At 41.4% G+C, this 26,566-nt stretch overlaps 3 protein-coding genes and 23 non-coding genes across 29 annotated transcripts in view; 25 read left to right on the top strand and 1 right to left on the bottom strand.

Annotated features, from left to right (window-relative positions):
• LOC148888511 (uncharacterized) overlaps window positions 1-10,715 on the top strand; it is a 43,387-nt gene extending 32,672 nt beyond the window's left edge. The window contains exon 5 of one of the 2 annotated variants that reach the window (XR_016117190.1): window positions 9,543-10,715. The gene's annotated coding sequence lies outside the window, so the exon portion shown is untranslated. Of the gene's footprint in view, window positions 1-9,481 lie in introns of both variants that reach the window. The other variant, XR_016117189.1, reaches the window with a different exon arrangement.
• On the top strand, window positions 135-216 carry trnas-gcu (transfer RNA serine (anticodon GCU)). Its single transcript has one exon. It is a non-coding gene; the product is annotated as a tRNA-Ser (tRNA).
• On the top strand, window positions 399-480 carry trnas-gcu (transfer RNA serine (anticodon GCU)). Its single transcript has one exon. It is a non-coding gene; the product is annotated as a tRNA-Ser (tRNA).
• On the top strand, window positions 757-838 carry trnas-gcu (transfer RNA serine (anticodon GCU)). The gene has a single exon. It is a non-coding gene; the product is annotated as a tRNA-Ser (tRNA).
• Window positions 1,021-1,102, top strand: trnas-gcu (transfer RNA serine (anticodon GCU)). The gene has a single exon. It is a non-coding gene; the product is annotated as a tRNA-Ser (tRNA).
• trnas-gcu (transfer RNA serine (anticodon GCU)) lies at window positions 1,355-1,436 on the top strand. The gene has a single exon. It is a non-coding gene; the product is annotated as a tRNA-Ser (tRNA).
• On the top strand, window positions 1,603-1,684 carry trnas-gcu (transfer RNA serine (anticodon GCU)). The gene has a single exon. It is a non-coding gene; the product is annotated as a tRNA-Ser (tRNA).
• trnas-gcu (transfer RNA serine (anticodon GCU)) lies at window positions 2,103-2,184 on the top strand. Its single transcript has one exon. It is a non-coding gene; the product is annotated as a tRNA-Ser (tRNA).
• trnas-gcu (transfer RNA serine (anticodon GCU)) lies at window positions 2,371-2,452 on the top strand. Its single transcript has one exon. It is a non-coding gene; the product is annotated as a tRNA-Ser (tRNA).
• Window positions 2,640-2,721, top strand: trnas-gcu (transfer RNA serine (anticodon GCU)). The gene has a single exon. It is a non-coding gene; the product is annotated as a tRNA-Ser (tRNA).
• On the top strand, window positions 2,904-2,985 carry trnas-gcu (transfer RNA serine (anticodon GCU)). The gene has a single exon. It is a non-coding gene; the product is annotated as a tRNA-Ser (tRNA).
• trnas-gcu (transfer RNA serine (anticodon GCU)) lies at window positions 3,168-3,249 on the top strand. The gene has a single exon. It is a non-coding gene; the product is annotated as a tRNA-Ser (tRNA).
• trnas-gcu (transfer RNA serine (anticodon GCU)) lies at window positions 3,432-3,513 on the top strand. Its single transcript has one exon. It is a non-coding gene; the product is annotated as a tRNA-Ser (tRNA).
• On the top strand, window positions 3,693-3,774 carry trnas-gcu (transfer RNA serine (anticodon GCU)). Its single transcript has one exon. It is a non-coding gene; the product is annotated as a tRNA-Ser (tRNA).
• On the top strand, window positions 4,227-4,308 carry trnas-gcu (transfer RNA serine (anticodon GCU)). Its single transcript has one exon. It is a non-coding gene; the product is annotated as a tRNA-Ser (tRNA).
• On the top strand, window positions 4,495-4,576 carry trnas-gcu (transfer RNA serine (anticodon GCU)). Its single transcript has one exon. It is a non-coding gene; the product is annotated as a tRNA-Ser (tRNA).
• Window positions 4,764-4,845, top strand: trnas-gcu (transfer RNA serine (anticodon GCU)). Its single transcript has one exon. It is a non-coding gene; the product is annotated as a tRNA-Ser (tRNA).
• Window positions 5,028-5,109, top strand: trnas-gcu (transfer RNA serine (anticodon GCU)). The gene has a single exon. It is a non-coding gene; the product is annotated as a tRNA-Ser (tRNA).
• trnas-gcu (transfer RNA serine (anticodon GCU)) lies at window positions 5,292-5,373 on the top strand. Its single transcript has one exon. It is a non-coding gene; the product is annotated as a tRNA-Ser (tRNA).
• Window positions 5,553-5,634, top strand: trnas-gcu (transfer RNA serine (anticodon GCU)). The gene has a single exon. It is a non-coding gene; the product is annotated as a tRNA-Ser (tRNA).
• On the top strand, window positions 5,817-5,898 carry trnas-gcu (transfer RNA serine (anticodon GCU)). The gene has a single exon. It is a non-coding gene; the product is annotated as a tRNA-Ser (tRNA).
• On the top strand, window positions 6,081-6,162 carry trnas-gcu (transfer RNA serine (anticodon GCU)). Its single transcript has one exon. It is a non-coding gene; the product is annotated as a tRNA-Ser (tRNA).
• On the top strand, window positions 6,615-6,696 carry trnas-gcu (transfer RNA serine (anticodon GCU)). Its single transcript has one exon. It is a non-coding gene; the product is annotated as a tRNA-Ser (tRNA).
• Window positions 6,873-6,954, top strand: trnas-gcu (transfer RNA serine (anticodon GCU)). The gene has a single exon. It is a non-coding gene; the product is annotated as a tRNA-Ser (tRNA).
• A 301-nt stretch (window positions 10,716-11,016) lies between the features above and the next one.
• rab4b (RAB4B, member RAS oncogene family) lies at window positions 11,017-19,358 on the top strand. 3 transcript variants are annotated; one of them, XR_016117188.1, is made up of 9 exons: window positions 11,017-11,181; window positions 13,341-13,421; window positions 13,542-13,656; window positions 13,730-13,792; window positions 15,046-15,200; window positions 15,268-15,363; window positions 16,133-16,280; window positions 19,029-19,069; window positions 19,140-19,358. XR_016117188.1 is itself a non-coding variant. In XM_089014075.1 (8 exons), the coding sequence occupies exons 1-7, from the start codon at window positions 11,166-11,168 to the stop codon at window positions 16,246-16,248; spliced, it is 642 nt and encodes a 213-aa protein (XP_088870201.1). In that variant the 5' UTR covers window positions 11,017-11,165; the 3' UTR covers window positions 16,249-16,280; window positions 19,140-19,358. The 3 variants fall into 3 exon arrangements, 2 of the variants coding, with proteins under 2 accessions (XP_088870201.1, XP_088870203.1); XM_089014075.1 differs by lacking the exon at window positions 19,029-19,069; XM_089014077.1 differs by lacking the exons at window positions 19,029-19,069; window positions 19,140-19,358 and having other exon boundaries at window positions 16,133-18,884.
• A 2,224-nt stretch (window positions 19,359-21,582) lies between these two features.
• Window positions 21,583-25,699, bottom strand: ap2s1 (adaptor related protein complex 2 subunit sigma 1). Its single transcript, XM_089014081.1, has 5 exons — window positions 25,542-25,699; window positions 25,082-25,231; window positions 24,221-24,334; window positions 23,881-23,940; window positions 21,583-22,255 (listed from the first exon to the last, which is right to left on the bottom strand). Exons 1-5 carry the CDS (start codon window positions 25,542-25,544, stop codon window positions 22,154-22,156), a joined length of 429 nt encoding a protein of 142 aa, XP_088870207.1. The 5' UTR covers window positions 25,545-25,699; the 3' UTR covers window positions 21,583-22,153.
• Window positions 25,700-26,566: the final 867 nt, after the last annotated feature.

Raw genomic sequence — 26,566 nt, 5'->3', positions numbered from 1 at the left:
TTCCACAGCCGTGTAAAGGAAAAAGTCTTCTCCACACAGTATTCCTTTCACCATTTTTGGAATTTTTATGGACTCCCAACTGGATTCAGTGGTAGTTTACAATTCACTGCAAACTCATTAAGCCTTGAGACATAGATGAGGTGGCTGAGTGGTTAAGGCGATGGACTGCTAATCCATTGTGTTCTGCACGCATGGGTTCGAATCCCATCCTCATCGATCTGCAGTTGCGTGCATGCTTTTTCTTAATTCGTAACTATCTTGACCGGTCCACCGCAGGTCTGTGAAACGTGAAAAACATGTTCCTGCCGTGGAGACCTTTCCGCTCATCCTGAATTTTTATTGACTCTCAACTGGATTCAATGGCAGTTTTGAATACGCTGCAACAACCTTGCGACGTCGATGAGGTGGCCGAGTGGTTAAGGCGATGGACTGCTAATCCATTGTGTTCTGCACGCATGGGTTCGAATCCCATCCTCATCGATCTGCAGTTGTGTGCATGCTTTTTCTTAATTCGTAACTATCTTGACCGGTCCACCACAGGTCTGTGGAAGGTGAAAAACATGTCCCCGCCGTGGAGACCTTTCCGCTCATCCTGAATTTTTATTGACTCTCAACTGGATTCAATGGCAGTTTTGAATACGCTGCAACAACCTTGAGACAGTATTCCTTTCACCTTTTTTGGAATTTTTATGGACTCCCAACTGGATTCAGTGGTAGTTTACAATTCACTGCAAACTCATTAAGCCTTGAGACATAGATGAGGTGGCCGAGTGGTTAAGGCGATGGACTGCTAATCCATTGTGTTCTGCACGCATGGGTTCGAATCCCATCCTCATCGATCTGCAGTTGTGTTCATGCTTTTTCTTAATTCGTAACTATCTTGACCGGTCCACCACAGGTCTGTGGAACGTGAAAAACATGTCCCCGCCGTGGAGACCTTTCCGCTCATCCTGAAATTTTATTGACTCTCAACTGGATTCAATGGCAGTTTTGTATACGCTGCAACAACCTTGCGATGTCGATGAGGTGGCCGAGTGGTTAAGGCGATGGACTGCTAATCCATTGTGTTCTGCACGCATGGGTTCGTATCCCATCCTCATCGGTCTGCAGTTGTGTGCATGCTTTTTCTTAATTCGTAACTATCTTGACCGGTCATCATGATCCTCATCGTACAGAGCCCGTTTTAATGTTATTATCGACTGGTTAGCAGTCTCCATTATTATTCCACAGCCGTGTAAAGGAAAAAGTCTTCTCCACACAGTATTTTTCACCATTTTTGGAATTTTTATGGACTCCCAACTGGATTCAGTGGTAGTTCAGCATTCACTGCAAACTCGTTAAACTTTGAGACATCGATGAGGTGACCGAGTGGTTAAGGCGATGGACTGCTAATCCATTGTGTTCTACATGCATGGGTTCAAATCCCATCCTCATCCAACCAGAACAGTTTTAATGCTATTATCTACCTTTAGCAGTCTCCTTTATTATTCCACAGCCGTGTGAAGGAAAAAGTCTTCACACAGTATTCCTTTCACCTTTTTTGGAATTTTTATGGACTCCCTACTGGATTCACACTGCAAACTCATTAAACCTTGAGACATCGATGAGGTGGCCGAGTGGTTAAGGCGATGGACTGCTAATCCATTGTGTTCTGCACGCATGGGTTCGAATCCCATCCTCATTGATCTGCAGTTGCGTGCATGCTTTTTCTTAATTCGTAACTATCTTGACCGGTCCACCACAGGTCTGTGGAAGGTGAAAAACATGTCCCCGCCGTGGAGACCTTTCCGCTCATCCTGAATTTTTATTGACTCTCAACTGGATTCAATGGCAGTTTTGAATACGCTGCAACAACCTTGATCGATGCTGTTTAAGGCATGAATGGCTACATGAATTTGAAGTCCATCCTCATTGTCCCAGAAGACTTTCAATGCTGTTGTCTACTGCTCAGCAGTCTCCACTACTCTTCCCCGGCCATATGTACAGGAGAAAGTCTTTTCCACAAAGTAGTCCTTTTACCTTATCCGGAATTTTTATGGACCCTCAACTGGATTCAGTGGTAGTTTTCAATTCACTGCAACCTCCTTGAATCTTGAGGTGTTGATGAGGTGGCCGAGTGGTTAAGACGATGGACTGCTAATCCGTTGTGTTCTGCACGCATGGGTTCAAATCCCATCCTCATCGTACAGAGCCCGTTTTAATGTTATTATCGACTGGTTAGCAGTCTCCATTATTATTCCACAGCCATGTGAAGGAAAAAGTCTTCTCCACACAGTATTCCTTTCACCTTCTTTGGAATTTTTATGGACTCCCAACTGGATTCAGTGGTAGTTCAGCATTCACTGCAAACTCGTTAAACATTGAGATGTCGATGAGGTGGCTGAGTGGTTAAGGTGATGGACTGCTCATCCATTGTGTTCTACATGCATGGGTTCAAATCCCATCCTCATCGAACTAGAACAGTTTTAATGCTATTATCGACTGGTTAGCAGTCTCCATTATTATTCCACAGCCATGTGAAGGAAAAAGTCTTCTCCACACAGTATTCCTTTCACCTTTTTTTGGAATTTTTATGGACTCCCAACTGGATTCAGTGGTAGTTCAGCATTCACTGCAAGCTCGTTAAATATTGAGACATCGATGAGGTGACTGAGTGGTTAAGGCGATGGACTGCTAATCCATTGTGTTCTACATGCATGGGTTCAAATCCCATCCTCATCCAACCAGAACAGTTTTAATACTATTATCTACCTTTAGCAGTCTCCTTTATTATTCCACAGCCGTGTGAAGGAAAAAGTCTTCACACAGTATTCCTTTCACCTTTTTTGGAATTTTTATGGACTCCCAACTGGATTCAGTGGTAGTTTAGAATTCACTGCAAACTCATTAAACCTTGAGAGATCGATGAGGTGGCCGAGTGGTTAAGGCGATGGACTGCTAATCCATTGTGTTCTGCACGCATGGGTTCGTATCCCATCCTCATCGGTCTGCAGTTGTGTGCATGCTTTTTCTTAATTCGTAACTATCTTGACCGGTCCACCACAGGTCTGTGGAACGTGAAAAACATGTCCCCGCCGTGGAGACCTTTCCGCTCATCCTGAATTTTTATTGACTCTCAACTGGATTCAATGGCAGTTTTGTATACGCTGCAACAACCTTGCAACGTCGATGAGGTGGCCGAGTGGTTAAGGCGATGGACTGCTAATCCATTGTGTTCTGCACGCATGGGTTCGAATCCCATCCTCATCGATCTGCAGTTGTGTTCATGCTTTTTCTTAATTCGTAACTATCTTGACCGGTCCACCACAGGTCTGTGGAAGGTGAAAAACATGTCCCCGCCGTGGAGACCTTTCCGCTCATCCTGAATTTTTATTGACTCTGAACTGGATTCAATGGCAGTTTTGAATACGCTGCAACAACCTTGCAACGTCGATGAGGTGGCCGAGTGGTTAAGGCGATGGACTGCTAATCCATTGTGTTCTGCACGCATGGGTTCGAATCCCATCCTCATCGATCTGCAGTTGTGTGCGTACTTTTTCTTAATTCGTAACTATCACCGGTCCACCACAGGTCTGTGGAAGGTGAAAAACATGTCCCCGCCGTGGAGACCTTTCCGCTCATCCTGAATTTTTATTGACTCTCAACTGGATTCAATGGCAGTTTTGTATACGCTGCAACAACCTTGCAACGTCGATGAGGTGGCCGAGTGGTTAAGGCGATGGACTGCTAATCCATTGTGTTCTGCACGCATGGGTTCGAATCCCATCCTCATCGATCTGCAGTTGTGTTCATGCTTTTTCTTAATTCGTAACTATCTTGACCGGTCCACCACAGGTCTGTGGAAGGTGAAAAACATGTCCCCGCCGTGGAGACCTTTCCGCTCATCCTGAATTTTTATTGACTCTCAACTGGATTCAATGGCAGTTTTGAATACGCTGCAACAACCTTGAGACGTCGATGAGGTGGCCGAGTGTTTAAGGCGACTGACTGCTCATCCATTATGTGCTACATGAATGGGTTTGAAGTCCATCCTCATTGTCCCAGAAGACTTTCAATGCTGTTATCTACTGCTCAGCAGTCTCCACTACTCTTCCCCGGCCATATGGACAGGAGAAAGTCTTGTCCACAAAGTAGTTCTTTTACCTTATCCGGAATTTTTATGGACCCTCAACTGGATTCAGTGGTAGTTTTCAATTCACTGCAACCTCCTTGAATCTTGAGGTATTGATGAGGTGGCCGAGTGGTTAAGACGATGGACTGCTAATCCGTTGTGTTCTGCACGCATGGGTTCAAATCCCATCCTCATCGTACAGAGCCCGTTTTAATGTTATTATCGACTGGTTTGCAGTCTCCATTATTATTCCACAGCCATGTGAAGGAAAAAGTCTTCTCCACACAGTATTCCTTTCACCTTTTTTGGAATTTTTATGGACTCCCAACTCGATTCAGTGGTAGTTCAGCATTCACTGCAAACTCGTTAAACATTGAGATGTCGATGAGGTGGCTGAGTGGTTAAGGTGATGGACTGCTCATCCATTGTGTTCTTCATGCATGGGTTCAAATCCCATCCTCATCGAACTAGAACAGTTTTAATGCTATTATCGACTGGTTAGCAGTCTCCATTATTATTCCACAGCCATGTGAAGGAAATAGTCTTCTCCACACAGTATTCCTTTCACCTTTTTTTGGAATTTTTATGGACTCCCAACTGGATTCAGTGGTAGTTCAGCATTCACTGCAAGCTCGTTAAACATTGAGACATCGATGAGGTGACTGAGTGGTTAAGGCGATGGACTGCTAATCCATTGTGTTCTACATGCATGGGTTCAAATCCCATCCTCATCCAACCAGAACAGTTTTAATACTATTATCTACCTTTAGCAGTCTCCTTTATTATTCCACAGCCGTGTGAAGGAAAAAGTCTTCACACAGTATTCCTTTCACCTTTTTTGGAATTTTTATGGACTCCCAACTGGATTCAGTGGTAGTTTAGAATTCACTGCAAACTCATTAAACCTTGAGACATCGATGAGGTGGCCGAGTGGTTAAGGCGATGGACTGCTAATCCATTGTGTTCTGCACGCATGGGTTCGAATTCCATCCCCATCGATCTGCAGTTGTGTTCATGCTTTTTCTTAATTCGTAACTATCTTGACCGGTCCACCACAGGTCTGTGGAACGTGAAAAACATGTCCCCGCCGTGGAGACCTTTCCGCTCATCCTGAATTTTTATTGACTCTCAACTGGATTCAATGGCAGTTTTGTATACGCTGCAACAACCTTGCGACGTCGATGAGGTGGCCGAGTGGTTAAGGCGATGGACTGCTAATCCATTGTGTTCTGCACGCATGGGTTCGAATCCCATCCTCATCGATCTGCAGTTGTGTGCGTACTTTTTCTTAATTCGTAACTATCACCGGTCCACCACAGGTCTGTGGAAGGTGAAAAACATGTCCCCGCCGTGGAGACCTTTCCGCTCATCCTGAATTTTTATTGACTCTCAACTGGATTCAATGGCAGTTTTGAATACGCTGCAACAACATTGAGACATCGATGAGGTGACTGAGTGGTTAAGGCGATGGACTGCTAATCCATTGTGTTCTACATGCATGGGTTCAAATCCCATCCTCATCCAACCAGAACAGTTTTAATACTATTATCTACCTTTAGCAGTCTCCTTTATTATTCCACAGCCGTGTGAAGGAAAAAGTCTTCACACAGTATTCCTTTCACCTTTTTTGGAATTTTTATGGACTCCCAACTGGATTCAGTGGTAGTTTAGCATTCACTGCAAACTCATTAAACTTTGAGACATCGATGAGGTGGCCGAGTGGTTAAGGCGATGGACTGCTAATCCATTGTGTTCTGCACGCATGGGTTCGAATCCCATCCCCATCGATCTGCAGTTGTGTTCATGCTTTTTCTTAATTCGTAACTATCTTGACCGGTCCACCACAGGTCTGTGGAACGTGAAAAACATGTCCCCGCCGTGGAGACCTTTCCGCTCATCCTGAATTTTTATTGACTCTCAACTGGATTCAATGGCAGTTTTGTATACGCTGCAACAACCTTGCGGCGTCGATGAGGTGGCTGAGTGGTTAAGGCGATGGACTGCTAATCCATTTTGTTCTGCACGCATGGGTTCGAATCCCATCCTCATCGATCTGCAGTTGTGTTCATGCTTTTTCTTAATTCGTAACTATCTTGACCGGTCCACCACAGGTCTGTGGAACGTGAAAAACATGTCCCCGCCGTGGAGACCTTTCCGCTCATCCTGAATTTTTATTGACTCTCAACTGGATTCAATGGCAGTTTTGAATACTCTGCAACAACCTTGAGACGTCGATGAGGTGGCCGAGTGTTTAAGGCGACTGACTGCTCATCCATTATGTGCTACATGAATGGGTTTGAAGTCCATCCTCATTGTCCCAGAAGACTTTCAATGCTGTTATCTACTGCTCAGCAGTCTCCACTACTCTTCCCCGGCCATATGGACAGGAGAAAGTCTTGTCCACAAAACAGTTCTTTCTCCTTATCCGGAATTTTTCTGGACTCCCAACTGGATTCAGTGGTAGTTTTCAATTCACTGCAACCTCCTTGAATGTTGCGGTCTTGATGAGGTGGCCGAGTGGTTAAGGCGATGGACTGCTAATCCATTGTGTTCTGCACGCGTGGGTTCAAATCCCATCCTCATCGTACAGAGCTGCTTTTAATGTTATTATCTACTGGTTAGCAGTCTCCATTATTATTCCACAGCCATGTGCACAGGAAAAAGTCTTGTCCAAAATAGTCCTTTCACCTTATCAGCAATTGTGTACTCGCAACTGGATTCACTAATAGTTTTGAATTCGCTGCAATCGCCTTGAGCTGTTGATGAGGTGGCCGAGTGGTTAAGGCGATGGACTGCTAATCCATTGTGTTCTACACGCATGGGTTCAAATCCCATCCTCATCGTTCTGATGATCTATTCATTCTTCTTACTGCGTGACCATCTTGCCCAGTCTACCACAGGTATGTGGACGGTGAAAAACCTGTCGCCGACGTTTTGACCTTTAAACTCGTCCCAAATTTTTATGGACTCTCAACTGGATTCAGTGGCAGTTTTGAGTACACTGGAACCTCCTTGTCTTACGTCACTTTACATACGTCACTTCCTCACTTTACATAGATCACGACCTCACTTTCCAGACGACACTACCTCACTTTACATTCAGAAATTACATGTATTGTCTGTTGTCAATTGTATGTCTTTTTAGCCACATTATAAGTGCCTTGCATGCCTTGCACGCTGGGTCCGAGAGGACATTAATTTCATCTGTGCTGTATGTCATGCATATTAATTAGCATATTTGACAATAAAGCTGACTTTGACTTTTGACTTGTACATTGAGGAGTCGATAAACATAGAGATGTGAGTGTCTTCCAAAAGAACAAAGTCTAATGCTTTTATTCTGCAAAATACAACTATAGCATTTGTATATTTGTTTTCTGTATGCGCAATGTATAGCAATTGTTTTTTTGTTGTTTTTTTTTTGCCAACAAGGCTTTGTGTATGTGCAGTCTTGCTTGTGTCCTCAAAGCGTTGATGTTCTCCAGAGGGATTTTTTCATTCCAGTGAATGTTGAAAGATGAACTGTCAGTCACAATGAATGAACACTCCCCCATGTGAGGGAAACCGAACGTGCTTTATTTCCCGTGGCTGGTTGGGCGGACGTGGAGGTGGTGGGGTGCAGAAATGACAAAAGACTGGTGGCAAGAGGGGATGTGGCACTGCTTTACCCTGCAATTTGATCTTCTCAACATTAACTACCTACTGTCAATTCCAATAATTGTGAGTTACATCATGGCATCCGGCAGCTCTGGAAACGCAGAGGTTTTTTCGTGTCAATATGTGATTGATTCTTTCGGTTCAGGGGAGATAAGCGTGCAGGTTTGTGGTCACGATCTTGGAACTATAATTGAATTTTTGGTTTCCATTATGAAATGGTACTACCAGTATGCAACAATTTATCTAATGTTAAAAGTAGGGGTTAAAATAATGTAACATGGACTATTTTGAGAAAAATTGCTTTTTTGTGTGTTTATGTGTGTGTGTGTGGGGGGGGTTGTGGTGGGGAGGTGGATTCTTTTGTAAATTGCTGTTTGCACATTGCATTCACAATTCAGTCTTTTTTATGTTTAGTCAGGTGTGGGTCTGCACTTTATATAAAGCTTCCCACGAGTTGCCTCTCAAAGAAACTTTTTTTCGAAGAACTTCTGCTGTGAATACTAAAGGCATGTATGAGTGAATGCCGTTCTTTAATAGATATTAAAAAGCATTAAGCTACCCTGCAGTAATGTCAATGTGATAAAGTGCAAACATTGTTAAAGTGCTTTTACGCGGATCCTTGAACAGTTTGACAACTCTATTTATTTTGATGTGGTTGTTCTCCTCATCATACACAAAGTACAATAGGTGCAAAAGTCGACAGTCAATGTGTTTTTGAAACCTTCCATTGTAACTTTCTTCGGGCTGAGCAAAGGTGACACAGTGTTCCCAATTTACTGTAGATGTGCAATACTATCGCTGGTTTAAGTACACACCAGTTGTTTGCTAAAATGCACACCTCTGACATGGTGTCGTGGGTTGTGGGTACATGACTCACACTCATCTGTTGCTTTTGAAGTACTCCATAGGTGATTTTTAGTCCTAGTAACATGTATGCTTTTAATGGCGAAAAATACAAATGCAAAATCAAAAATTGACACATTTTCTATCATCAGAAAAGGTGTATTTTTTTTCAATAAAAGGGGAAAGTAGGCCAAACAACTATATATTATATCTAATTATGTCATTGTATGTTTTTATCTTGCAAGATTGTATTATAGATAGTTACAGGTGATTTGTCTTTTTAATGGGAGGCATGAATGTATTCATGGCATTTCAAGAAATTTCAATAGCAAACGTTGATTTGAGTTGGAAGGAGTGAAATAATCTCAAGCCACCACTAACCAAACCACATGTAAATCAAAACACTACCCCTTGAAAGATATCAGAAAAAAATAATGCTGCATTCACATGTTTTTTATGATAGTCTCTTCTTTTCCTTTCGGCTTTTTTCTTCAAGGGGTCGCCACAGCGAATTAGTGTCCTCCGTCCTCAAAGGTTTGATTCACATGTTTGTTTTGGCCAAGCTTTTGCGTCGGATGCCCTTCCTGACACAACCCTGTTTTTATGACAGTATTATCAAGCAATTAAAAAGTCACTTTTCCATATCTCCGCTATTCAAGATGACAAACATACTAACTTTCCACAGTGGGTTTCGTCAGATTCCGGGTAGCCAGACTTCTTCATTGGAAGTGGCTCAATCCATGTACCCTGTGAAAATGAGTCATTGTTTTTAGTAAACATTGCTTAGGTTGCGTGCTATTAAACGAGGGGGGTAGGTAAGGGGGATTCGCCTCTATAATCACTGTGAGAACATTTGTTTTTGACTTTTAGCTCCAATTCCCCCCTGCTTGCATTCGTTCCAATTGCCCTCCTCACGTGCATACTTCGAAAGGTACACATGAATCCCGTCCATCTGAGCTGGCCACATTGAAACGTCCAAGGTCGACTCCAACACACAGAAGCACATGTTTGGCCTGCAGCGCAGACATCCATCATGATGATGAAACCTTCGTTGGCCCAAGAGAACAGGAAAGAGAGAGAGCGGAGACATGGAGTGATGACCCCCCCCCCCCCCCCCCCACTCCCACAAAGGTAAGCAAGTAACTATCAGAAGCACTGTCTTTTTCCCCCAGCCAGCTGCACACCTTTGGGCCCACCCTCTCTTGTATAGCCCACCTTAGGAAAACATCCTTGCCTCACACGACGCTGTTTCCTCCCCAGCTTTAATCTCAGTGAAAAGAGCTTTTAACAATGAAGGGACCTGCCAACGTGCAAAAAAAAGGTGGGAGGAACTTCAAGGGATTTTAGTAGAGGAAGGCTCTTTTATCACCTGTTACCTTTGGGCGGCCTTAAGTATACCTGTCACCCCTGGGCTTTGTGCAAGTGTCTCTTTATTAGTGGGTATGCAAAGAACAAGCGATACCAGGCATTACAGGGGCAACAAAGAGGAAGAAGTCGACTCCATTTAAATTTACCACAAAAGTATGCAATATTATTTTCATTCCCCAAAAATGCAGTAAAAAAGCATGTACTTCCCTGATGGGCCAACTCAAGCTTCACCAATTAAGGCTACCCCTCTGACCACTTGGGATGCACCTTTAGCGGCTCCACCTGGATCGAGTTAGTGAGGCAACGCAAGGTGTAGCACCAAACCATGGGTTATGTTTGACTAAAATCATTGCGGCAAGGATTTTAGCCAGCTGGTGTACCTGTACCCACGTGATAGACACAAACGCTCCTTCATCACCACCTTCAACCTGCAGATCCACTTGCAGTCCTTTCACAATCGGCTGCAACTTTTCACGTGCGACCACCCAAATTGTGGCTGGACCGTCGACACCAACCGGAGTCGTGCATGTATAATTTTTCAGTGCAAAGAAAATTACGTTCACTTATAATGTTACCTTTGCCTGCCACCTCGTGGCTGTTTGTTGTACACGCAAGAATGCTGTAGTCAAATGTAAAGATACAGTACTGTATTCCCTTGTGCTCTCTACGTTATCTGTGTTCGAGATGAATCAAATAAAATGCTGGAGGATTTTAATTAGGACTACCTGTACACCAATTTTGAAGCAAGATTGCCCCGCTCCTCAATTTCTCGTCGATCGCTGGGTAAATACCCATCAAATTTGGTATTATGCACTGTGTTTAACCTCAACCAGAATTTGACATTTCGTTTATTTCATCCGTTTGTCCCTCAGTAAATAAGGGGCTACAGGCGAAAAGACGACCATTTTCTTATAAAAGTTTATTTACGTTATGTACGTACAGTACTGTAATATATTTCAATAAAGGTGCGGTGGAGTGTTTTGAATTCCAACAGACATGAAGTGAACACTCTAGGTGGCATGTGACGTCATCACGAAGCTCCCGGATCCGTCTTGGCTCAGTTGGCGGTGGCCAAAGCGAATCAGGTTCAGACAGTATCAGATAGCATTAAAAATAAAAATAATAATAACGACTGACTTTCCGAGTCAGCTGTAAAAACGGTCCGAGTGACTCGAGGCGACCCAACATGTCTGAGACGTACGGTATGTCCATTCGGCTTTTGTTTGTGAATTGGTTGCGGAAGCCGGGCATATTAATGTTATATAGCTCAGCTGTGATGTGACAGACAGGTAGCGACGTGGTTGACAAGCTAGCTTACACGTTAGCTGGCTGTCATAGACGTCTGAACGCCATTGACTTTATATTGAAAGACGCATTTGTTGATGTTTACGTCCTACCCACCCCACCCAGCTTCCGTAGCACTGACGGCGCTACATTTGGCGGGTGAAAGTTTGTCAAACTTGAGACATGCACCCACGCCCCATGAATGATGAGTGAACAGACACCGACCTCCTTAAAAAAAGAATGCAATTTGCCTCGAAATGTGCCCACTAACAGCAGTAATATTGTTGATCATTGGAAGCTAACCTGAGTGGTCACGTGACTTCCTGCATCCAGAAGTTTGCTAGCTGCTTTGTTTGTTTTCTTCGACCTGCACAGCAATGTCTGATTGTGGTGCATTTCAACATAGCTTCTAATTATGATTACCCACTGGAATGAATGAAAATGCCATTAATTCTTACCAGCCACCTAAAAGACTCAATTTTGAAATAAAACTATAACTCCACGGTTGTTACATATGTAAAAAAGCGAGTTGATAACATCATTAAATACAATGCAAATCACTAAACAGTTTGTGCATCATCATTTCATGCAATGGTTTAATTGATTAGCTGGCTCCTCGTTGTGTAGTAAACTACTTTGAGGTATATGCAAGAGCAGTCGTGGGAGATCACTGCCAGCCACATCACATTTGGAAGTCAAAAAGACATCAGGTTTGGCTTGAGGTGAGCAAAACCTTTCCGATAGGACAGGTTATTTGTAACAAATGTATATACAATACAATACATATTGATTTATATAGCTCTTTAACAACAGCTGAAACTGTAACAGTGATTAACACGGACAACTATCAAAAATCCTCACGGTAAAACTAACAATTGTTTATTGATGTTTTATGTATTTCATTTGACAAATAATTTATTTAAGTAGATAATATGAATGAAAGCTTTTTTAAAAATATACACATGTAAAACATTTCTCCCTCCTAAAACTACTACTCCCATTTTAAATGACCAAGTTGAAATTTATTCTGCGTCTTGCAATGAATCATTTAGTCTTTCCTTCCAGGGTGAACTAAATCAGAGTTTTGACAGAACCTGCTTGCAGGAATACCCCTCTGCACCTTTGGGCATGTGTTTGTCAAAGAAGGTGGCTTATGTGAAAGTTTTCTGCTCCAGTAGACTGTCTCATCCATTGTAGAATCACTGTTAACCATTGGCTTGGGACACAGAATTGTGGTTACGTAGTTTGCATGTATACCATTTTAAAAGGGATTGAATTTGAATTGAAAGTGGCAAATGTCATTGTTCTTCCTATGATAAGACATTTTATCCACACAACAAATGCTCTTCATTTGTCCATAGGTTCTTTATATGAGTGTTTGTGTGAATGTGCAAAGTGGTTGTCCAGCAACCCGTTCAGATTCCACCTCACCTCTTGCTCAAAGTCAAGTGGCATCAGTTCCAGTGATTTCAGGTTATTCATTTCCAGATAGGTTACACACACAAACATGGAAAGTAAAATAGGTAGAAAGATCTTGTTTAAAAAAGAATAATAAAATAAATAATAGTTATTTGATTAGCCACTCCTACACGACATGTTGAGATCCCGCGTGGTAATAATTAAACTTCCGTTTTTATGTCCTTTAAATGGGTAATTCATTTTATTATTATTTTTTTCTGAATAGTTCAGTCTGTTCAATAGTTACAGCACACAAGAGCTTCTTGAATGTCATCAGTATGCATCCTTGCAGCCATGTGTCATCAGAGCCATCAACAACATCTGTACAAACAGCTGGTAATAGCGATGGCGCAGTCACCCAAAGCCATTTTTAACAACTCTCGTGCCAAATATGTAAAAGTTCTGCTGCTTCATGTACGCATGCAGCCAGTGCGCACAGACATCTTTTGTGTCTGCTCAGTGATGATGAGGTTAAATTAGGGCCTGACAGGAGCTGTGAGATTAGAAGCTTGATGAGATTAAAAGGCTTGCCTCTGAGGTTGCAAGTGCCAAATGTAGCAAGTTCGCATTGTCTCCTGACATTTGTTTAGCATTGATCTCCGCTCTTCTCTGCTTTCAGACTTCCTCTTTAAGTTCTTGGTGATTGGCAGCGCCGGGACGGGGAAATCATGTCTCCTCCATCAGTTCATTGAGAATAAATGTAATTATTTTTTTAATGGACAATTACACATTGTCTTATGAATTTTGATCTAAAAAAATATATATATTAGATAAGCGTCATTTCAAGCATTGTTTTCAATGAATATTTGCGCAACTGCAGTCAAACAGGACTCCAACCACACCATTGGTGTCGAGTTTGGTTCGAGAGTGGTCAATGTTGCTGGGAAGACAGTCAAACTGCAGATATGGGACACAGCCGGCCAGGAGCGCTTCCGGTAACTTCCGTTTTGAAAAAACGTTTTTGCAATTGAACGTTTGAGAATTGAATTTTGCTGTATGGCTTCACAGTTCTGTGACACGGAGTTATTATCGAGGAGCAGCAGGAGCACTTCTTGTCTATGATATTACCAGGTAAAATATTTTTTTTTGATTTTTGAGTGTAAATAGCTAAATCGCAAGACGCGTACATCCATCTATCCATCCATCCATGCAGCCTGTCAGACAAATCAGCATAATCAGTCACTCATTCACTGCCAGACATGTGCAAAAAGGTGTCCACTCCAGTGCCAGGGTTTTTGTCATTGTCACTTGAATTCCAGGAACCACAGAATATTGAGTTTTAGGACTACATAAACATTCAATTCACCGTAAGAAACCTTAAACTCTCTTCCTTTATCAGAATGTCATGCATATTTGACAATAAAGCTGACTTTGACTTTGACTTTTGAGAAGAAAATAGTTTATTCCTAAATTATATGGGTCTGGAGTTATATAATCTTGAAATGAGGGCAGCTGTGCAAAATACAATGCGATACATACATATTGGTCAATATAGCGCTTTAACAACAGGTGAAGTTGGAACAAAGCGCTAACATGGTGAAAAGGGAAATGCTGCACCCTTGTGGAAGGGAAAAACGCGCTTTATCGGCACCACAGCATGAAAAACCAAAACCCGGACAAACACGTTTTCCAGTCATGGTATTAAAGTGTTTTTCATTTAAATATTGGCATAAGTTATGATAGAAAGTTCGTGACAGACTTCGGTACAAATTTGAGTAAGGGCGTGGCATTGAATACAGCTGTCAGAAATAACAACACTCACTTTGGTGATCTCGGCAGCCATGTTCCTGATTATTCTAGTGAACACAATTGTATAGCACTCTGGGTTGTTGATAAATATTGACTTGTTGGTCCGCAATCAGAAATGAATGTACACATAGTTGGATGAGTGTATACAAAAAGTCAACATCGTCTTTAATGCTGCAAGGTTTTGTGGTTGAAAATACATAAATCAGATCATAACAGCTGCTGCCAAACGTGTAGAAAAATCTTACATTGTCCAAAAATGGACGTAATTCTGAAATATACAGTAAAGTCTCGTTATATCGATATCGGATATATCGATAGTCCCGGTTATATCGATACTATTTCTATGCACGCACGGAGAAAATTACATGCAAACAGGGTCGGATATATCGATAGTCCCGGTTATATCGATATTTTTTCGGACTCCCTTGAATATCGATATAACGAGACTTTACTGTATTTGATTAAAAACAACTACAATCGTCATCACCAAAGGAACATCTCAACTCCAGTAGGGCGTGGTTGCCTAAGTGGCACCGATTCCTGTGATCCCTCTGACGCTCTGTCCTGCCCTCCAGCCGAGAGACATACAACGCTCTGACCAACTGGCTGACAGACGCGCGTACGCTAGCGAGCCCCAACATCGTCATCATCTTATGCGGCAATAAGAAAGACCTTGAGGCCGAGAGAGAGGTCACCTTCCTGGAGGCGTCGCGCTTTGCTCAGGAGAACGGTAATTCGGATACTCTCGTTTTTGTTTTGTTCTCTCCTTCATTTTGCTTTCTTCTCGGTTTGCGCAGAGCTGATGTTTTTGGAGACCAGTGCTCTGACAGGAGAGAACGTGGAAGAGGGCTTTCTTAAGTGCGCTCGCATCATTCTTAACAAGATCGACTCAGGTACTCATCCAGTTGTGCAGACGCTCCCCGATTTATGAACATTCAAGTTACGAACAACGGTACATACGAACATTTTTGCGGGTACAATACGTCGAAAAATGTTCGGACAGAGATGCTGTAAATTAGATTTTGTATAGCGCGCGATTGGCTGCGTACTGTGCTACACGCACACAGACACATTGGAGGTTTCAAGGGCTGGATGTTTACGCGATGGACACCAAGGCTTACCAATCAGCACCTGGCTATGCCGAAGTGTTGCCAAAGAGTTCAGGCCCCGATCCGCCGAGCTCTCTTGCAATTGGCTGCGAAGAGTTTGTGGGTGGGGAAGAAATCCCTCTTACCAGTTGACGCTCCAGGCGGACGCGATGCATAACAAAAGTAATGGCTGCTGGCATGTAATTCAGTTATTACGTGGAAGCAGCTACTACCTCGTTCAGTGTTTGACTTAAACATACATTCCATACAAAATTTAGCACTGAAGCAACTTACGAACAAATTCACCTTACGAACGATCGCTCACAACATATCTCGTTCATAAGGTCGGGAAGTGTCTGTTTTCCATTCTCTGCTGAATTTCAATCTGCTTGTTTTGCCGCCAATCATAGCTGCTCCTTTTCATTCCTTTTGAATGCCGCATATGAGAGGCGGGCTGATATTCCTCGACATAACGGGGGCAGTAAAATAACCCCCCACCCGCCTCTTCCCATCATCTCCCCCTATTATTAATCTGTCATTCCTGGTCACTGGTTTCATTTTGCCCCCCCCCCAGGCGAGCTGGATCCAGAGAGGATGGGCTCGGGGATCCAGTACGGAGACACTTCACTGAGGCAACTGCGACAGCCGCGAGGCAGCACCTCACAGATCAAGCAGCAGTGCAGTTGCTAGGTCTCTGCACTCAACCTCATCCTCCTCATCAGGTCCGTGATGACTTCCAAAGTTTGTGTTGGGGCAAATGTGTTTAAGTCTTCTTCTGTGTGTTTTGGGGTGTCTCACTCACACACACAGTCAAAATTTGCACATCTTTAGTTTATAAATTATTATCGTTGATCGTCGAATTTATGGCTGTAAGACTCTATTCAGCACTTGAACATTCGTTGGCTGTTTTTGCAAAAGGAACTACTGTATTTAAACAGGAGAGATTTATGATGCCATCGCAAAGCTTATCCACAATTTAAAAACCCCCCAAAAAAGTTTGGGCGTCAAAATGCACTTTTATCACATTGGAGTATTGTCCTCGTTTCCATCCATTTTAGTTTAGCCTTGTTTTCAATCTACTGTATTTGTTGCCCACTCTTTGCTGAAAAAGCACAAAGGCAAGATCTCATGCTCCAGCTGAAAGTTGTACGAACGGACCTTCCAAGTCACACGTGCTATCTACAGACGTCACAGGGAAGCCACAGTTTCCTCAAAGCTATCATTTGTGAGCAAGTGGGTTTTGAACCTCCGGAGTGTTTTTTTGTGTGTTTTTTTTTAACTTTCCCTCGACAAGTACACGGGCAGCTCGGGGCTCTCCCATTTGTTATTCAGAGAGCAACGGGGAATTTGCTTCTCTACACCGCAGTCAGCGAACCTTGTGGGGCTAGCTCAGGCCACATGGGTGAAAAATAAATAAAAGCCACCACTCATGATTTGAGTGACCCAAAAATAACAGACGCATTTTTAATGTCATCTCCTTTTGTATGTTTGTTTCTCCTACGTGGACACACTTGATTATCTCAAGTGAGTAGGGAAACGCACTTCGAAAAAAGTGAATCATGCAAATGGGAGATAATATATCAAAATAGACATCGTTTAAGGACAACTGACACCGCCGGACAAGTTGTGTACATAATTTGTAAAATGACATCTACTGAGCGCATTTTACAAAGATTCCACCGCATATAGCTATATTTTACGTTTTAAGACTTGCGTTGAATATTCAGGAAGTCTTTTTTTTTTAGTTGGTGATGAGTCCGTATGTGACGTCACTGAAGGAACACCCCTGACCGAAAAAAAGGACACATTGTAGCAGTCCTTCCATCACCGGCAAAGCATTTGCTGTGCTTGTTTGGTCTGAAAACGTCATGTTGCACCAAAAAGAGCCAGAAGAGGGCGACCAAGCTCCAAGTTGGCGACCAAGTTTTGTTTTCGAGTTGATGACAATGCTTGACTCACGAAGAGAACGTGACACGCAATGCATTTTGGGTACTTTTTTTTTTGGTCTGAAAACATCGTGTTGATCCGTGTTGATGGTGAAATTAGAAGGAAAACACATAAATAACACGATGGGAAATCGCTGTGTGTTGCACCAAGACTGCTAACTGCGGTAACACCATACAGAAGTTGACACAAATTCCCAGCAGACAAATCAGCCCATTTCCAACAGAGCTTGGGTGCCATCTTGTGCATTTTTGGGTGCTACATTGGAGTCCAGATGGCTCGAATTGATATGGAAGGACTTCTTTCATCGATTGCAAACATTTATGTTTTCCTCTTCAGGACTATTTGAATCATATTCATAAATAAATGAGAAACAAGAAAGCATCTTCTCCGACTCTGAAATCCGTGAGCCCATTGTTTTGATTCTTGAGTAAGGCGTGACATCATGAACTGGGGCGGGACTTTCTGAAAATACCCAGTTCCGATGTCATTTTGTGGCAGTTTTGCGACACTTTAACTCATTTTTATTGGTGTTTTGCATTTGACTAAAAATAGCAGCCTGCGTGTTTTGGGTATTTTAGATGCTATAAAACGTTTTTCTGATGTCATTTAGGAAACAAAAAAATGGTGTCGGTTGTCCTTTAAATGTACAGTACATGTATATATTAAAAAAAAAATCCTCATTCTTTCTCCAAAGAAATTGTCAACTTCCGTATGAAGGAGTATTAGGTTCACGCTAAAACAAATTGTGAGATTGCGGTGATAATGTGAGAAAAATACAGGGCCAAGAATTCAACAGGGATTTGCTCCAGCAACCGAAAATGGATGGATGGTACGAGAGTGCTTTTTTCCCAACCCCCTCCAAGATGCATCTCTTTTTTTTATTTAGTAAAACAGCAGTATATAAATATTGTCATTTGTAAAATAAGTAACGTAATATAAAGAATAATTATACTTTTCAGATGATAAATTGCTTCAAAACATTAGCTGCACCAATAGGGGAAAAAACAAGTGGCTCAGGAATTTATGTTTTGGAGGAAAATGTATTCTACATAAAAAAAAAAGACAAAGAACAATAGAACTCAGACTCTAACCCCAAATTCTTCTTCCTTAATTCTGGGAGAATTTGCAAACTTTTAGCGCCGTCTACATTGTTCTGTTTTTTTTATTATTATTATTTTCATTCCTTATACACTTCTACTGTTTCGTCCCGCTGATTTTCCGACCTCTTTCTTTCTTTTTCGTGTGGCCTCAGCTCTTCCCTTCTGCAAGTGCACTTTTACTTTTGTGGTTTATATGCTGTAATTATGGACTTGTCCATTTTCATTTGACTTGAAACTGTAATAAATATTTTAACTGTAGATGTCTGCATTTCTTATAAAGCAGCAACTGCGTGTGATAATTGTTTTTTTTTTTTCTTGGAAAAGTGTCTTCAACACGCAACCGGTATTTTCTGATGTCAGCCAGTCTACATTTTGATGCGCTCAGTTGCTGCGTACTAACAAATGCTGCATTGTCTTAAATAGGACTGTACATGTTCGTTGTACATAAGAGTTGTCTTTAGACGGTGAGTACTACGCACTGATTGATTGTAAAGATTATGCAATCCCTAATAAATATGCTTCTCTTTTTTCCAGTAAAAACGCAACACTTTTGTCATTCGATGTCTCCTACTACCAGCCGAGTTTCCTTCTTAAAATCCCTCAAATCAATCTCAGTTGGCTGCGGAACACCCTGAAATGTAACAATGGCTTCACATCATCTTCCACTGTGGAGCACTTTGTCTTTACGAAGCAACGGATCGAGGTATGATATCACTCAGTCCGCATGATGAACAGTAAATGGCTGCCCCACTGCCCCAATCGTTTTGATTTATCCCCATGGCTTCTTTCAGTTACAACCTGAGCATTTTTCTGTAGCCCGAGTGGATGTATCGACTGCTTTATTGATCTTGGCCATTCTGCCGAGGTGATCTCATAATTCATTTGCACGAGAAAATTGTGATACTGAGAGTCTGCCACTAGGTGGTAGTAAGTCACCACGTTTCTAACTTGAGAAATTCGTTTATCCTTGGGGCAGCACTATGGACGAATCCACCGTTTCCACACTATTTGATCCGTGGAAGTATTACACTGGTCCTCAAAAGTTTACTCAATATTTGAATCTAAGATTTAATCAAACCCTTATCATTTTTTTTTTGCATTGATTTCTGAGTCTGCCTTAGTTTTTTTTCTGAGAGGATGTCAAGTTTTCATATGAGAATACTGTATCATTGTTAATAGAATAGTCCCTCTTTTTTCATGGTCAATTGGGACCAGGACCAACCACGATGGACGAAAATCCACGAAGTAGAGTTATATAATAATAAATAACCCATGGGATAAGATAGACCGGGGAGTGCCGGGCTGGGCTGAGAAGATCCACAGCCAATCCACATGGCTGTAATCCATGAAATATGCTGTCATTGAGTGATGTTAGCGCTGGGAACCAATCAAGTTACAGCCATGTACAAAACATCTGAGTCATTCTGCATTTTTTAATCCTGAACGTTTCTTTCCTGAAAAAAAAATCTGCGATGCATTGAAACCATAAGTGAACCTCAAAGTAGCGAGGGTTCACTGTACTAATAAATCAAGGGGAGGTTCAGCAATAGGTTATCATTTTGTGGGAATACTACTTTAGAGGAAATATATCTTAGATCTAGCATTTTCGTGTGTGTATATTCTATTGCTTTAAAATTTACATTGTGATTTTTTATATGCTAGTTTCATTCTAATGTATGCCCGTAAATACTGTAGAAAAAATTTTCACAAACGAAGTTATTTTCACCCAAGTCAGTATATTTCTCATGTATTTCACATAAAAAAAAGTTTAACAAACCTATTGTTTCTGCAGCCTAAATAATCAAACAATAATGAACTCATAATTATAATGCAGAATTCCGATCTTGGTGGTGAGAAAAGTGATGCACTGCTTTAAAGGACAACCGACACCATTTTTTTTTTGTTTCCTAACTGACGTTAGAAAAACGTTTTATAGCATCTAAAATACCCAAAACACGCAGGCTGATATTTTAATCAAATGCAAAACACCAATAAAATGACTTAGTGTCCCAAAACTACTTTAAAATGACCTCAGAAAGTTTCAGAAGGTCCCGCCCCCTTGTTCGTGACATCACGCCAGGACGTCTTGCCGTGCTCTCAAATCAAAACAATGGCTTCAGATTCGGAGAAGATGCTTTCTTGTTACTCATCCAGTTATGAATGATTCAAATAGTTCTGAAGAGGAAAGCATACATGTTTGCAATCGATTAAAGAAGTCCTTCCGTCTCATTTTGAGGCGTCTGGACTCCAATGTAGCGCCCAGAAAATGCACAAGATGGCGCCCAAGCTCCGTTGGAAATGGGCTGTTTGGTCTGCTGGGAATTTGAGTCAACTAGTGTCAAATAGTAGTCTTGGTGCAACACACGATTCACCATCGCGTTATTTATGTTTTTTTCCTTCTAATTTCGCCATCAACATGAAGTTTTCAGACCAAACAAAGTACCCAAAATGCATTGCGTCGCTTTCTCGGTCAGGGGCGTTCCAGATGTGACGTCACGTCAGGCATTGTCATCAACTTAAAAACAATAGTTCCTGAATATTCAGCACAAGTCTTAAAACGTAAAATATAGCTATATGCTGTGGAATCTTAAATACAGAATAAAATACGCTCAATAGAAGTCATTTTACAAATTATGGACACAACTTGTCCGAAGGCGTCGGTTGTCCTTGAAGAATAGTTACACTTGAAAACATACGTCGCAGGAATCAAAGAGGCCAAAACTGTTCTCATACATCATTTTATTTACACAAAAATGGTACATGTATTTGAACTGGGAGACAATACTGCAAATAAAGACTGATATCAATACATTTGGGTGGAAATTGAAGGGAAGCGGTACACACTGAATTGATTGGAAGAGAAAAAAAAAATACAAAACACAGGAAACCACCTTTGAATATATGGTCAATGTTAGGCTATGAGGGGTGGTTTCACAAGCAAAGAAACCTGTGTTGTTGGTTTCATAAAGCCAATATGTAACTTGACATATTGAGACGCACACGTAGTGTGCTCTGGAATGATTTTTTTTTTCATTTCATAGTCAATATAATTATTTCAAGATACAAGTAATCAATATGCACGAACCATACTACACACGCATACACAGTACTGACAAACAAGCAACAAGCGTCATGAAGAGTACTAGACTACATCTGAAATGTCACTGCGATGAGGCGGCCATCTTGTGATACAACAGGTTGTCATCGGCACTTGCGTCAAGGTGCCTCTGAAGGGCTTTCTAGTTCAACTTAATGGTGAACCACCTGTAAAACGCCCATGATTAGTTTTTTGACATTAGTGGCAGGGTTTAAAAATCACCCAAGTGCTGGATGCACTTATCATGACGTTGCTTGTTCATGAAAGTAGTACTCTGAGATGAGGGTTAATTGGAGAGGCTGGTTGTGAACACACCGTTGCCAAGTAACCAACTCACTTGACTTCCCAAATTGAACTTTTATATTGATCAGGGCCACACAACCAAAATAATTTCAAAGTCTAGGAACGCTCCTTCATCAACAGGAAGGGAAGCCAGGAACATGTTTGTTTTCTATTCTAGCGACTGGAGCATGAGGAGCTGTTTGAGGACCTTAGTCTGACTGGTCTCCCTGATCTCACCGGCCAGAAACATCTCGTCCACCACCGTGTACACCTGGAGGGAGACACGGCTTGGTTAAATAGGCAGATGCAGTTCTGACTTACAGTAGATCAACAGCGCAGTAGAACTGCGGGACAAAAATACTCAACGATTACCACGAACCACAGAGTGAAAGTAGACATAATATTATCTCCTTGCTTACTCGTATCAAGACGTGGTTCCTAGGATGTTGCCTCACCAAATGACAACTTGTCGAGTCGTCATATTTTAAAATAAGCATCAAATGACCAAAGGCAGACGAAGGCCTCGAGTACTGTATTTGGATTGTGAGTGACAGCCCTTGATTTCTTCTCTGTGCAGCAACAAAGTATTTTAACTCATTCACTGCCATTCGCGAATGTATTTGGGAATTGAAAATATGACTCTGCGCCATTCCCGAATCTGTTAGTTTTTATTTTTTTGGGTGCCGATAAAGCGCAGGCCATAGCTTCTGGCAAGTTTTTTACCTTCCACAAAAGGGCAGCATTTCTCTTTTTTCATTGTTAGTGCATTGTTCTAGCCTCAGTTGTTGTTAAAGTACAACATAAACCAAGATGTTTGTATTGTATTTTGGACAGCCGCCCCCATTTCAAGCTCATATAACTTCAGATCCATATAATTTAGGAACAAACTCTTTTTTTCTGAAGAAAGAAGATAGTTTAAGGTTTCTTACGCTGCATTGAATGTTTATATAGTCCTAATAGTCAATATTCTGTGAATCCTGGAATTCAAGTGACAATGACAAAATCCCTGGCACTGGAGTGGGCAAATTTTCCACATCCTCTGGCAGTGAATGAGTTAATCACTCAGCTAGACAAATCTGAATGAAAATGCCTGAAGACATTTTAATGTGGTCGTGTAGGAACAAATGAAAAAAAACTAATTGTCTCAACACTTCTGGACCTAGGTTTAAAAAAATGGTTATGTTTAATGTATGGCCTCAAGATCATTTTAAGACCGGCAACAGCAGCTGGGGAGTTATTTGTTACTAAGCATTCTCGCCTTGACCTTGCAAGTAACAACCAACTCGTCTGTGTTAATTACAAAGGAGAGAAAACATGCTCATTGTCTTTTGCGTTTGGTTAGCCATTCTCTCAAGGTGCTTGTTGAAAATGAATGCTGAATGAGAAATTTCAAATTCAGAATCGGAACAGATCATGTTCTACATGTTATCGTCAGAAAGGAATGTTGGGATGGTATTGGATTGGATTTGCCTTTATTAGTCTCGCAGTGGAGAAATTTACATTTCACAGCATTAGCATTTATTATTTATTAGCATTCGATGGCATACCCGAGAGCCCGAACTAGTTTACCTTATGACAGTCTAGCTAGCTATCAAGCTAGCTACCTATTTGCTATATAAGTTCAGGAGATTCCGGACGACAGACCACAAGCTTTGCTCCTTCTGGCTATCTCTTAGCTATTTATTCGCTATACAATAGCTAGCTAGCCCTCTATCTATTTGAGTTACTTCCGGGTTGAGTGAACGCTGGCGCGTGTGTGTGCCACTGCTCACCCACAGAAAAACTTATCCTGTGACTGTAAAGTGACATTGAGAGTTTTGAAAGGGGCTTGGAAATGAAATGTATTATTATTATTATTATTATTATTATTATTATTATTATTATTATTATTATTACCTTGTAGAAGTTGAAGACAAGGTCCAGTTCACACACGTTGTGAAAGTACTCATTGAGCACCTTGTGGGGAGAGACATACATTCAGTTCTTATGAGTTCACATTCAAATGATTAGGAAATATTGACATTTTACCTAACTATATTTAGGAATTTCAGAAGTGCTTATCAAGAATATACTCCCAACAAAAACATGTTGAGATACAAGTCAAGAGAACAGTCATGGATAATCATGACCAAAATATTCCAGAACACAATCGGAGCATAAGAACTAAATCATCATAGTTGAATTACTGAGCAGCTTTAGTGTGGCTAACATCGCACTGAGTGAAGATGTTTCTTACCTCGACAAAGTTGTGGATTCCCTCGAGATAGGCCAGGTTATTATCAGTTACGTCAACACAAATGCAGAAATAGAGTCCAGCATAGCGTCGATAGATGATTTTGAAGTTTCGGAACTGTAGACACAGTACTTGTTAGCTTTAATGTGCTTTTAAATAACTACATTGTCAAGAATACAGTAAATAGAAAATGTCTATCCACACTCCCACCAGTTCAAATGCAATTTCGTCTCAAACAAGATTACAATACAAACAATGGTTCTTATTCTGAACTTTTCAGAATTTCCTCCATCTTGGATAAAGCTCATCCATGTGCCCTTTATTAGTTTTTCTACATCTTTGGGAGTTTTGTTGAATGAATGGGAAAAACCGATGCTAATATGTCTTGTTTTTGCTCCGCAATTTAGTTTTAAACACATTATTTTGGAACATTTTAAGTGGGTGAGCTTGTGATTGGCAGTTTGCAGAGGACTGAGGAGTAGCTGGCGTTGGTCTCCAGCTGATGGTCGACCGCCTTGACACTTAACAGCCGTTAAGATTCCAGCACAGCTCAAACTAGCATGGTTAGTAAACTTCTCAAGACGATAGAGAAACGTTGTGGTGACTTTTTGGTGGTGATTGAAACTAGTTGCTCAAAGGAAAATAAGTGTCCAATTCTGGTATTTTAAAAATGACAGTAGCTATGTGTCACAGACTCCAAAACGGAATAAAACGAGAAAAGGTAGCCTAGTAGCCAAAACAAGGCAACCCATTCCTACAAGATCGCCACAAGGTGTATTTGTTGTTTTCAATGTTTTGTCATCGGGTTAAGGAATTGATACTTCAAAACGCTGTTTGCATTATGCTGATCAGGGATAAACTCACCTCCACGAAGTTGGTGTGCTTAGCATCCCTGACAGTCACCACTGCGTGCACCTCCTCGATCAATTTCTGCTTCTCGTCGTCGTCAAACTGCATGTACCACTTGGCGAGTCGTGTCTTGCCGGCTCGGTTCTGGATCAGAATGAAGCGGATCTAAAATGGACAAAATGATATCAACATTACAGCAATGTATAACAGTGTAATGCCATCACACGTCATTAGTTTGACGTCAATTCAAGCAGAGAAAACCGATTTGATTTTAATGTACAGTTTCCGTTTGTAAGAGCTAATTCGCACTTATATGGCTATGACATTGCATTAAGCTAGTGGTTGTATTGCTAAGTTTGAATAGTATATGATGTGCCTTTACCGCTTTAGCCAATTGACTTGTGTTGCTAAATGCTAGCGATGATCGGCAACAATACAATTACATTTTTGTTTAAATAATCAGCGTCTTATTTACCATGTTCGTTTCCTAATGTAGGACCTTCTAGATTCCAGCAAGCACGTTTGTGGAAGACTATGCAGCGCGTTTATTCCAATTCATAAGTAATCCTTCCGAATGCTCGACCGCTATCTCTTCCGAGCTAACGAGAAGTAGGGGAAATCATGATGTCTAGTTGCATTCTGGGTGGAGTAGTTTTCATAAACGGGTTTGGTGCTATCTGTGAGTGATTTAAAACTCCAAGAACCAGCATCCATCAGCTATGACTTTTCGTGTGGTGATATCACATGCTACAAAAGCAATATGTGCTTTATATCTTATTCAAACGGTGCGCACTGCATTCAGGCACAAGCATAGTTATTATTATTTTTTTAATCTGAATGAGTAATATCTACATGATCTGATTAGCTCGGTATAGCATTACGCAAATTGCTTCGCACCAAATTTGGAAGCAGAACCATAACTAGTAAAGCTGTAAATCGGGTGCCCAAACATTTCCCGGTGAGCGCCAAATTATCTTTTTTTTTTTATTAATTGGGCTCAAGCACCCCGAAAAAAAACAAATAACAAACAACCGAGGGCAGGTTGGAATGCTGCACACACCACTTCATTTGTACAAATTAGCCACACAAATATTTTACCAACAAAAGAAAAATAAATAAAAGAAAAGATTTGTAATTGGTTAAAATATATAATTTAACTTATTGTCATCAAAATTTAGCCCGCAAGGTCGAAATTCTAGAGTAAAACGTGCTTCTCAATAATTCTATAAGGTCATGGGTGAGTTTGACCCTATATCGGTTGTGTGAGCGGTGTTCTCTGGGCTGAGGATTTGTTGGAATTAGATGGGGTGGAGGAATTTGGGACTGTCAGAGATTGCACAACGTTTGAGTGGAGGAATGTGTTGGCCCTAGAGACCAAAAACTATTTCAGCTGCAAGTCCAGAGGAAGGGAAATGGGGTGAAATGGATAGGGAAAAAAACAACTGCAAGGAAAGCTAACTTGGGTATTAAGAGTGTCTTTGTTTTTCTTATCCAAAATAT

Source organism: Hippocampus bargibanti, linkage group LG14, assembly GCF_051943395.1.
Source record: "Hippocampus bargibanti isolate YZ-2025 linkage group LG14, ASM5194339v1, whole genome shotgun sequence".
NCBI classification, from domain to species: domain Eukaryota; kingdom Metazoa; phylum Chordata; class Actinopteri; order Syngnathiformes; family Syngnathidae; genus Hippocampus; species Hippocampus bargibanti.
This window is presented reverse-complemented; position numbering and strand designations above follow the sequence as displayed.